The 12010-nt window shown below is 35.1% G+C and overlaps 1 protein-coding gene across 5 annotated transcripts in view; it reads left to right on the top strand.

The window, feature by feature from the left end:
* ARNTL2 (aryl hydrocarbon receptor nuclear translocator like 2) overlaps positions 1-12010 on the top strand; it is a 39530-nt gene that overhangs the window by 8867 nt on the left and 18653 nt on the right. For 3 of the 5 annotated variants that reach the window (XM_032182051.1, XM_032182043.1, XM_032182059.1), the window contains exons 3-8: positions 158-193; positions 4119-4157; positions 6240-6397; positions 8677-8756; positions 9424-9516; positions 11505-11622. In XM_032182051.1, the coding sequence (XP_032037942.1) occupies positions 158-193; positions 4119-4157; positions 6240-6397; positions 8677-8756; positions 9424-9516; positions 11505-11622 (524 nt within the window). Of the gene's footprint in view, positions 1-157; positions 194-3208; positions 3268-4118; positions 4158-6239; positions 6398-8676; positions 8757-9423; positions 9517-11504; positions 11623-12010 lie in introns of those variants that run through there. The other 2 variants (XM_032182069.1, XM_032182079.1) reach the window with 2 other exon arrangements.

Genomic DNA, 12010 nt, shown 5'->3' with positions numbered 1-12010 from the left:
AAGTACTAACAATCCGTTTGTAAAAACTAATATTCTTGCTGAGAATGAGTGAATAATCAAGTGGGATTTCCACACTTTTTTTTTCTGCAGCATTAAGTATATCAAGTCATCTTGCGTTTCAAAGTACATTCAGCTCACTTCATTACCTGTTTTGTAGGGATACGGTTGAAGTTGATGGTGATCCTCAGAAAAGGTACTCTTTGTAAATGAATCCATTTCTGTTTTCAGTGTTCTGTCACACTTTCCCATTTGTCTAGCTAAGCTGAGTTGTTTGCCTTAAGGAATGCTTGTCTAAGGATATGTATTTGTGTTGCGAAAGGTGTAGCTAATTAGTGGGGTGGATAGATCCATTCAGTGGTAAAGTTTTCTACTGTTTCTTTCAAAAATGACACTAACGAGCTCATATATTTACCAGACTTATTCATGTTGAAATTAAGATACAAATAGGAAAGAAAAGAGTAACTGTTAAATAAGGCCAAGGAGGTGAAGGGAATATCTCATGCTCCTCTAGGATTGGCACATCTAAAAATGTTTTTCAATTTTTTTCATCCTTCACAGTGTGCTTTTTAAAATATAACTACCACATACATGTTAAAATAATGTTGTTATGAGATGACAAGCCAACATTAGTATTGGCTGTGCGGTATAAATAAAGCCTATGTGTGTATTATGGAGTAGTTATTAGTTACATTATTACTTTGTGATTTCTTTCTCTGCACCTCAATACCTTACTTAGAATGTATATGTTTATATGTAGCTGTCCAGTATTCTATTTTATCCTTATAGTCAATATTTGGTGCATGATTTATTTGGTAGTATTAAAACCTTCTGAGCATAAATTATTTTTTTTTGTGGATTTTTCCATTGTGCTCGTGATGGAAATATAAAAGAGAATTATCTTTATTCAAATATTTAAGACCCTCACTTCATTTTTAGAAGAAATAAGGAATTATGATTAATAAATCAAATAATAGATGAAAAGGTGGTGGCAATTAATTTGAATAATAACAATCCTGTTCTTGCTGGTACAAATTAAGGACACCTACATTAGAGCCATGAGGTAGACTTTCACTCTGTGTTCAAGATAGTCTTAACCTAGCTATTTATATTAATAACAGCACATCTGTTAGGACAGAGGCTATATAAATCCATCGAAGGCTGTGACTGGTTGCTTGAACAGCAAACTTGTTCAAGTTTCTTCCCTAAGTGAAGCTTCTGAGGGAAGAGATACAGTCAAGACTCTGCATGCTGCATTGCAGGTGATCTGGCTGTACTTTCTCTTCACCTCTTATGGTCAGGTAAGGTAACTTCTACAGTATCAAGGAATCATCTAGGTTGCAAAAGACCTTCAAGATTACCAAGGCCAACCATCAACCTGGCCTGTTGAGTACCATCCCTGACCTGTGTCCCTTATTGCCACATCTATGTCTCTTCAGGGATGGTGACTCCACCACTTCCTGGGCAGCCCATTCCAATGCTTCACCACCCTTTCTCTGAAGAAATTTCTCCTAATATACAATCTAAATCTCCCCTGCTGCAACTTGAAACTATTCCCTTGTGTCCTATTGCTTGTCATCTGAGAGGAGAGACTGCCAGCCTCCTTTCAGATAGTTGTAGAAAACAGTGAGGTTTCCCCTCAGCCTCCTTTTCTTCAGACTAAACAACTTGTTCCCTCAGCTGTTTGTTATGAGTTCTGTGTTCTAGTCCCTTCTCTGCACAACGCTCAAGCAACTCAATATCCTTCTTGCAATGAAAGGCCCAAAACTGAACACAGTATTTGAGGTTTGGTCTCACCAGTTCTAAGCACAGAGGGATGATCACTTTTGTAGGCCTGCTAACCACACTATTTCAGATGCAAAGCCGATACCGTTGGCCCTCTTGGCCACTGGAGTACACTGCTGGCTTGTGTTCAGATGGCTGTCAAGCTAGCACCCCCAAGGGCCCTTTCTGCTGGGTGGCTTTCTAGCCACTCATCCCCAAGACTATGTTGCTGCATGAGATTTTTATAGCCCAAACGCAGAACCTGGCACTTCTTAGTCTTGTTGAATGTTGTGTGATTGGACTCAGCCCATTGATCTAGTCTATCCAGATTCCTATGCAAAACTTTTTTACCCTCAAACAGATAGACAGAACTGTCAAACTTGATATTGTCTGCAAGCTTACAGAAGGTGTTCTTAATCCCCTTGTCCAGATCATTTTTATCAATGTTAAACAAGGCTTGCCCCAATACTGTGCCATGGGGAATGCTACTGGTGACTGGCTGCTATCTGGGTCAGACTAGTCCTAGTCACCAGTCACTAGGACTCTCTGAGCCTGGCTGTACAGGCAGTTCTTCACACAGCAGTGTAAGCCTGTCCAAGCCTTGAGCATTCAGGTTTTTCCAGGAGGAATGTGTGGGAATGTGTCAAGTTCTTTACTGAAATCCAGGTAAACAGCGTGTATAGCCTCTCTGTCATCCTTACTGCAGAAGGAGATCAGGTCAGTAAGGCAGGATCTGTACTCCATGAACACATGATGGTTGCATCTGCTTGCTTGATTTTTTTGTGTGCTGTGAGATGACATTCAAGATGATCTGCTCCATGACCTTCCCTGGTACCGGGGTCAGACTGATAGGCCTGTGATTCCTGGGATTCCCCGTAGACTTGTGAATGATCAAATGATGTAGCAGGTCACCTGCAGTTTCCTAGTGAATTATAGGTGCTTCATCTCGATCCCTGTCACTGTTTTCTAGCTTGGGGCTGGGAACAATTGGCCTTGCTAATAAAGGCTGAGACAAAAAAGGGATTAAGTACTGGAGTTTGTAGTATATGCACGTTTCTGGTAAAAGTTTATTTCAAAATGAAAGAAGAAATATTAGGTATTGATAACTCCTCCAGATCTGAAACAGTTTCACTAAAGATAAATTATAGGGTCATGTGAGCCCAACCTAATCCTGAATTTGGGTTTATCAGACTGCCTGGGTTCTAGTAAAATCTAGGTTGAGCAGCTGGATCTCTGGATTGGTTTTGTATTAATTTGACTCTGGCTGCTGTATCCTTCCTTATTGGGGTCAGTGCTGGGTTGTAGGTGGAAGCAGCTTTTGAAGTCTTTTCTAAAGCTCTAATCTCCAACTTTCCTTCCACCTCTTACTTCTGTTTTCTTATAGGAAACAGCCACTGCCTGATTGGCTTGTCTCCTTACAGTCCAGCCACAACATACACATCTTCTAAAATGATCTTGAAGCTAGCAGGTCTCTCCTCTGGAATGAAGCTTAGAGTACTACGTGAGGTGTCTCCACTGCTGAATTAAAAAAAAAAAAAAAAAAAAAGGAGCTGAAGTACTGTTGTATAGATTTAAAAAATGCTTGTATCAGTTTCTTTTAAAGAAAATAGTTGCCAATATTAGTGTGAAACTGCCTCTCTGCAAGTACCAAATTGCTCATACTGAATTGGCAAGACATCTATTAGGCCACTTTCTGAATTTCTTAAAGATTGTGGTGGGAAATACTGTGATCTTGGAGAAGTGAAAAGATCATTGCTTTTGTTTGAATTATTGTTTAAGTTTTCCTGCTGCTAAGTATTTATCATGATATTGGTGCTATGACTGTCTTTCATTTATGGTTTTCTTATATAGACTCTTTCCAGTCATTGCTGTGGGGTATGGGAAAATTTTAATTTTTACTTCTTTTTTGGTCCTTGAGCAATTATGTTATATTTTAGGCCCAGCCTAGGCTAGGGTTGTTTTTTTTTTTTTAATCTTTTGGCAATCAGATTTTGGAAATAAGAACATTAATAGAGGACCCTTGAAAAATTTAAAAAACAAAAATACACTAAATCAAGACTGGACTTAAGCTGTTTGAATGTACCATAAATTTTGTTTTCTTTAGGTTAGAAATAGCTCTATAATAATGAAATATCCCTGTAATATGTTCACATAACTGTGAATATTGGAAATTATGCTTTTTTTTAATTTGTGTTACGCATCACTTTCTAGATAATGTTTGTGTTAGGAATTTTTGTGGTTTTGGTTTTGTTGGAGTGACAGTAAATTTATAGCATTTTCTGTATTTTCTTGAATTCATGGAAGAAGTGCCTAGTACTAAATATACAATGTAAGACTTTATATCTTGTTTTCTCTAGGAGTGAAGATGAAGAACATCTTAAGATAAAAGATTTCAGGTACTAACTTTATAGCATTAAATGCTATACTCTCAAGTTGTGTATAAAGGAAGCTAGCTGATCCTCAGTCTGCATGAATTGAGGAATTGTTTCTTCTGGATTTGTTTACACATGGAGGTATTTAAGAATCATCCCACACAAAAATGGATTCAGTGAAAGCATGACAAATAATTCTTGTTCTGGAACAAGTGCTCATATATGGAATTACTTAATGATTGCCACTGCACTGTGAATTCACATCTTACCTTAATGCAAATTAAAATTCACAAAAAGTACTTGTCTAAAGCATTATTTATGCAATATGCTAACTAGTAATTATTGTAGAAACAAGAAGGTTGGAAAAGACTTCCAAGATCATCTGGTCTACATTAAATTGAATAGAAGAAATTAAACAGTGTTCCCAACCAAATTTATAGTTTTTTAAACTCCAAAATTTGTTTTTCTTTAATGAGTACCCCAGATCACTATGTAAGACTGTATTTTGTACATTGCTTTGATACTCGTGTTGTACTGTTCATTTTTTTCCTTAGATGTTGGATTTTTATTTTATATAAAAAAAAGTATATGTTGGAAGACATTCTTGAAGGTTTGATCAACAGTTAATCTCTGTCCAGTGTTCCTTTTCACGAGCTTATTAGGAAACTTGCTCTTCTCTCTTCCTGCTTTTAACTGGGGAATGTAACAGCAGGCTTTCTGAATCATCAAGTTTCACTAAAATTTCTGTATCAATAAATTATTCTTAAATGTTAGAGGTGTGGAAGATTGTTCTGTTTTCCCATATGTTTGTAACCATTTTCCCGAGGTTCAAAGTACAAAGAGCATACATAATATATTACTTGACTGGCCCTACCCTGATACAAAGGAAAAGTGGAGTGAGCCAAGAATAACTGGTGAAAGTAAACTAAAAAAGGCTTTGGGGGGGGTGGGGGGGGAATTTGTATGAGTGATCCAAAGTTACCCATATGGAGGGGGAATTTCTTTTTTGTGCTTCCAAAGGAAAATAATTAAAAACAAAGAAGACTAAATCTTTAAAATTGTACTTCACTCTTTCTAACAGGCCAGAGTTATTGAACTTTATTATCATTAATGCTTTGTTACAATACACTGAAAAGGAAGAATTTGGGGCTCAGTTAAACAAAACACGTTGCTTGATTTGGTTAACTGCCATTGTGTCTGGTCTCAATCAGAAAGGGAAATAATCCTTATTTTAAATGAGTGGCTAGCTTGTCTTCTGAGTGAGAAGGGAATAGAATTAATTCAACTTTTCTTGACCAGCTAAACAGTAGAGGGACGATGATCAGCTAGAAAGTCAACATGCTAGACTAGAAAGAATTTGAGAAAAGGTGACCTGAGATAAAAATGTATTTGTGATGCCTTCACAGAGGCTGAAACCCTTCCTTAATTCACCTTACTAAGTGAATGAAGGGGGAAAGCTTTCTGAAATACCACTAGTGAGAAATAGATGAAGCATAGCTTTTTCTTCCAGTTTCCATAGCATCTCTTATAACCACATGTAACTGTCATTTGTGCTGTGAATAAATGCTTGTATTTGTCTTTTTTCAATATGAGTTATTTTCAAGCTAATTAAATAACAAGAAGACATTGTTCATTCTGGATTATTGTGAGTTTGCATAGACAGAGCTCAGAGATACTTCAGCAAGTGCTTAGAGCATTATTTGTTTAAAAAGAAATAGTAGTAGAATTAATTCACCATCACATTACACAGGCTAGAGAACAGCAATGTCTTCAAATGTCTACTAATGACATCAAATGTCTAGTATGCAGTAAGATGTGAAGGTATTCACTTGAGCCTCAAGGGTCACAAGAAGAATTTCAGTTTTGTAAGTCTTCATCAACTCTTGTTTCTGCCATATATGATCAAGTTGTTGCAATATTTCACTTCATTATTGTAACCGTTGCTACTTTGTTCACATGAATCCAATTGTCAAATACATGTGTATAAAAAAACATTTCAGTGCAGTGATACTTTTCATGATATATTCCATTCCCAAAATTATATTGATGAATATTATGAGGAAAATTGAGTGTTCTACACCTTAAAATATTTTTTTTTTTTATTAGAGAGGCTCACAGTCAAACAGAGAAACGAAGAAGAGACAAAATGAATAATTTGATAGAGGAATTGTCTGCTATGATACCCCAGTGCAACCCCATGGCACGAAAACTAGATAAACTTACAGTTTTACGGATGGCTGTGCAACACTTAAAATCTTTAAAAGGTAGGTTTTAGGAAACTAATCCTGACAGTCCTTGTTCTATCAGGAGTTATACTACATATTTTCTTTGATATTAAATACATCTAAGGTCTCCTGTTTTGTTTCCTTGCTGAATTCATTTGAGTCTGTTCTTCGTTTAATTTTACATTTGTAGTTTCCAGAATTTCATTTATTTATATTTTTTTCTGCTATAATAAGCAATACTTCAGTGTCTGATACCTTGTTAACTAAGGCTATACCTTTTCAAAATTACAGAAAAATCAAGCAATTTTATCTTCTGTTATTTTCTAACCCTCAAAAGTTCTGCTGTCTCTCAACTTCCCATCATACTTTCTTTAACAGTAATACCTGTGGTGCTGTACTAACATCAGTAGCTGTACTGCTAGTGAGAAGAAAATAGTCTTCAAACTATTTTCAAACTAAAAATGTTTCAAACAGTACTTCAAACTAAAAATGTTTCTGATTGCAGAGTTTGTGATTGCATCAGCCCTTTGTATTGGAATTTCCTATTTAATTATTGACTTTGTAATGTATAATGTCATTGAAAAAGACCATTTTAAAAAAATAACTAAATTCTGGGAAGACTTAAAGTTGAAAACCAAGTCACTTATGAACTATTGAATACTTCCAGTGAGTTGTTTGTCTAGCATGACATCAAAAAAAAAGTCTTCTCAACAATGGGAAACTATGCTAATCCTTACCTAAAGAAACTGATCTAAGTAGTTATAGTTACACTGATAGAGAACACAGAGAACTTACTTCAGTGATCAGTTTCATCTTTTACAGTGTAGTTTATAAAACAATGACTATTTGCATAAAACTAAAGAAGAAATTAAATTTGAATGTGATCGTCTTCTCTTTGTTTCTTTCGCTTGCAAGGACAGTAGTCAAAGTAGACAAAGAAACATAGCAAGACATATTTTAATAAAATGGTTGATGGCTGATTACATTTAAGTCTGAAACACCACAAAATTTTATAGAGTGCTACGGAAAAGTGTTATTAAAAGCTTATGTCCCCAGCCACATAACAAAGTAAATATAGATTTCACTGAGTGGTTTTGTGTGTGAGCCAGAGTCAAACCAGGATATATTCTTTAATCTCTTTTTGCCATTCTTGCTTTGTTCAAGTGTTTTCTTTCTCCCCTAAGAAAAATTAACATCCAAATACAAGTTGCTTATTGCTTCGTCTATCAGCAGCATGCAAAATTTTTTTATTTTTATTTTTTGGCAACACTTTCAGAATAGTAATTTGTTCAGCTGTAAGCAAAGATCAAAGACTCTGTGCCTTGCCAAAAATTTGATTATGGATAAACGCATCTCATAAGAACCTCTTTAGTTGTAAGTCAAAGCAATGTATGAAATTAATTATGTGACTATCTTGACAGTTATGGACTCAGAATAATTTAGGTTGGAAGGAATTTCTGGAGGTACTCCAGTCTAAGTAGGCTGAGAATTGTGCATAAGGAAATAATGTCACATATTAGCAGGGTAGTAATTGCACTTAGAGTTTAAACAAGCATCTACATCTTGACAGTGGAATGAGAAATCTTAAGCTCAAACAGTGTTATTTTAACAATTGTTTAGGAAAACTGGACTTTATCTGCCATTGTTGTTATATGTATCTTCAAAACAAATGCTTTAAGACAATGAGAGATACTATATGGAATTACAGCAAATGCTGAAATTCATTAGCAAGTTCAACTGCTCTCAAAACAATACCTAGAAAAAAATATGAAAATACTTGTAATGGCTAAGGAGGATTTTAGTGTGTTTGCCATGGATGATAGAATAGTAATATGTTGTGCGTCAAACATACAATACCTATTCAGTGTAACTACACAGAGTGATTTTTTGGATGGCTGGATATAGTGTACTAATGAACCTTTATTCAAGCCAAAAGGATAACATAGGAATTACTCAGATTCAGCAGATATTAAGGGTTTTGAAATAAGTCTACAAAATATTTCTAGGTAATGCAGAGCTCATACTACCTTTTCTGTAGCAGTATACTGAAGATATCTGATCAGAAGCTTCCTTATTTTCTGCTAAATAAAAGGCAAGGAAGTAACTGGTGATATGCCCATATTCAGTATCAGTGTACGTTTTCTTACACTGGTTTGTTTGGTTCTTTTTTAAAAAAAAATCTTTTATAAATTTTTGTTCAGCTGTTGTGATTGAAAAGGGAATTTACAGGTTAAGAATTAAATAAAACTGTGTTGAAAGTAAATTTAAAATATATATTTTGATACTGTATGCATGTTTACAAATAAGCTATTTTCCAGGTTCCACTAGCTCTTATACCGAAGTTCGATATAAACCTTCATTTTTAAAGGATGACGAGCTCAGACAATTAATCCTTAGGGTAAGTAGAAGGCAACTCTCAGTTAAATGTTGTCCTTATTAAAGCTTGCCATTAACTTTATATTTTGAGAGAGCTGCCCCCCGATCTTTTTCTTCAAGCAAGTGCTTTGATGTAGTTGATGAGTTTTGGTTTGTAACCTCTGTACACTAAACAGGACTTTCCACTAAGATATACTCAGCACATTTCATACATAAACTGTTTTTAATGCTGATACTGAAACTTGCATGCAAGTATATGGAATGCTTTTAATTTTTCATAAATATACTTGCAGTTACTTGCTGTGCTTCAAGATGCAGAAATAATACCTGAAAGAAAATCTTCCTGTTTTTGCATGTAGTCATACACCCACACCCTCTTACCCTTTCTAATTTGCAGCTATTTTCTCTTTTTCCTTTGCTGCAATAACACAGTTTGGCAAGATCTGTAAGATGACTCCAAGTTAAGCTGTTTTGCAGCTGGCGTTCTCTTTCCCAAAGCTGTGTTTAGGAAACTCTAGCTGTCTGTAGTCGAAGGTCTGATTTGGTCCCTGCAATCTTTTTAATTGCTTTTTGGTGTGATTTTTATTTAATAGAAACATTCACGTTTAAAAGTGTACCTCCTTGTAGTCATCAATATACATTGTATATTTTAATTGTATGTTTTTAAGACAGTATCTTTGTATTTTCAGGCAGCAGATGGATTCCTGTTTGTGGTTGGATGTAACAGAGGAAAAATTCTGTTTGTCTCAGAATCAGTTTGCAAAATACTTAATTATGATCAGGTGGTTATATTTGAGTTTCTTGGTTTGTTTTTACCTTGCATTTTCTTTCAATTAGAAATATTTAAGCTTTTACATTTTACTGTATTTTATTTTTAAAAGAGTCCTTTTGTTTCTTGGAATTTCTTGGAATGTTGTTGGTAACAACAAAGTAAAACTGAATTTCCTGGAATAAGTATTTATAAGTGTGGTCAGTGTTTGTGACCTGAGTAATAGCACTGTATTTCAATTGATCATACTTAAGAGAACTGCTAGGCTAAAGGAAAAGGATATTTTGAAGACGTCCAAATTTTATCCCCATTTTTTTGTTGAACGATTAAGTGATTTTTTATTGTTCTAACCTGAGGAAAATTGGTTGTTCAGCAGCATGAGTTAATTAAAGCTCTCCTTGGTGCAGCGCCTTCAGGCTCAGATGCACCATATATCACCTCACCCACAGTAACCATCCATGTTATATAATCTTAACTTGTAGGAAACAGTGTGAGTTAGCTTAACCCATAGAATAGGCTACATATAATAACTTTGTATGAGGTGACATTTAACATCATAAGGAATTAGTACAGATAATAAAAGCACGATAACTTGTTCATGTTTCCGTGACTCCCATTCCAAAAACAGGCTAAAACAATTAGTGCTTCCATCTGTCTACTTCTATAATTTAGAAACAGTTTGTGCTTCATTCACTTTGATTAAAGGAGGAAGGTCAACTAATCTGGATTCTGTTTTATAGATTTTCTTTAAACAGAACTATGTCTTACTTAAATTAAAGTTAAATGAATCATTTTACTTTGTAACAAACATAAAGCAGATTTTTTTTGAAAACCTCTATACTGAACCTGCTCAAAAGTACAATTTGGAGTCTCTCATGTTAATCATACCTGCTTCCAAACCCATAAGATTTTCACTGTTCCAGCCAAAGTGGTTTAGAGAATTTAACTGTCTTAAGCCCTGGATTTATTTGCTTATCTAGGAACCTCTCTGGGTTATGAATCCCATTCTGCAGCATAGTCTGTTTGATAAACCTATGTATTTTGACAGGGCTGCCATTAGCCTTTCTCAGGGGCACTCATCATTTTCCCTTTTCGTTAGGGTTAGATGGGGACTGAGTAAGTGAAAGAGGCTGAATATTTATCCTGCTTTCTTTGAAGATTTTCATTAAATGTGTTTCTGGTTGTTGTTTGTCAGAGAGGTACTCCTGTTTTATGCAGTGATCATGTAGCAAGTGGCCAGGGTCCAAAATGAGTTGCAGTTTGAGTCTGGAATATGATTATCAACATAGCTCCTTTCTACCCTTTGATTTGACCTGCTGTGGTGAAGGTAGGCCATTAAAAACCAAAGCTTGCCCACTTCTGTGAGAATTCCTTCCTGTTCCAAGAGAAGGTAGCAGTACCTGCACTAGTGCAGCAGACAAGCTTTGGATGAGCAAATTGAGTGGGTTGAAAGGATCCCAGCTAGAGCAATCACTGTAAATGTCCCCTAGTAAGGAGTGCTGAAGTGAGCTGAGCCATTTGCAGCTTCCAGACAGCGCCTGGCTTAGCTGTTCTGTCCATCTAAATGAGAGCTCAGTCATTAGGTATTGTAAATTTCTTTCTTTTCCCTTCCATAACCAAAATAATCTGTGAGGGGAGTTGTTTTTCACATACCCTTCTTCGGCTTCAAGATCAGGAGTCGTGTTAAGTAAATATATAAATATATATATATTTATAGCACTTGCTCTTTATTAATATGCAACTAGTATTTTTCAGAGGGAAGTTACAAATATTTTTTTTGCTACCCCATTTATATAAAAAATAATATTAAATGGAAAGATAATGCAGATTGAAATACAGAACTTTAGAAAAAATGTGATATTTTAAAGTGTTTTTTTTTTTTTTTTTTTTTTTTTTAATTAATATAGCATGTTGTTTTTCCAGGGTGTTAAATGTGTTCAATGTCCTAAAACAGTGGGGCTCTTTTTTCTTTTCTTTTCTTTTTTTTTTTTTTTTTAATAGGCCAGTTTAATTGGACAAAGTTTGTTTGATTACTTGCATCCAAAAGATGTTGCCAAAGTGAAGGAGCAACTTTCATCTTCAGATGTCTCTCCCAGAGAAAAGCTTGTAGATGGCAAAAGTAAGTCATGTGTGAATGTACTCAGATTTCTTTTTTTAAGAGGTGTTAATAAAATCCAGTTTTTATGCAGGACATATTCATGTGTTCATATGTGCAATAAGCTCTGTTCTTATGGAGGACATATCCACATGCTTATATATGCATGGATGTACAAACTTGAAATATGATTTCTATGAGCCAGACATTTGAATGCTTATCTGCTGCCTAGAATGCACTTAAGAGTTTAAAAACTAGCCCAGAAAACAACTTACTTTAGATAATAAGAGTGATTTAAATTTGCGTTGTTAAACATTTACCAAGTTGTCATCTGACATTCTTCCTACCAGGCATACTACCTTTTTTTCTTGTATTTGATAGATCTTGTCAATACAAAAGACCTGATGTAGTC

Source organism: Aythya fuligula, chromosome 1, assembly GCF_009819795.1.
Source record: "Aythya fuligula isolate bAytFul2 chromosome 1, bAytFul2.pri, whole genome shotgun sequence".
Lineage (NCBI taxonomy): Eukaryota > Metazoa > Chordata > Aves > Anseriformes > Anatidae > Aythya > Aythya fuligula.
Note: the sequence above shows the minus strand (reverse complement) of the source record. Positions and strands in the feature narration are given on the sequence as shown.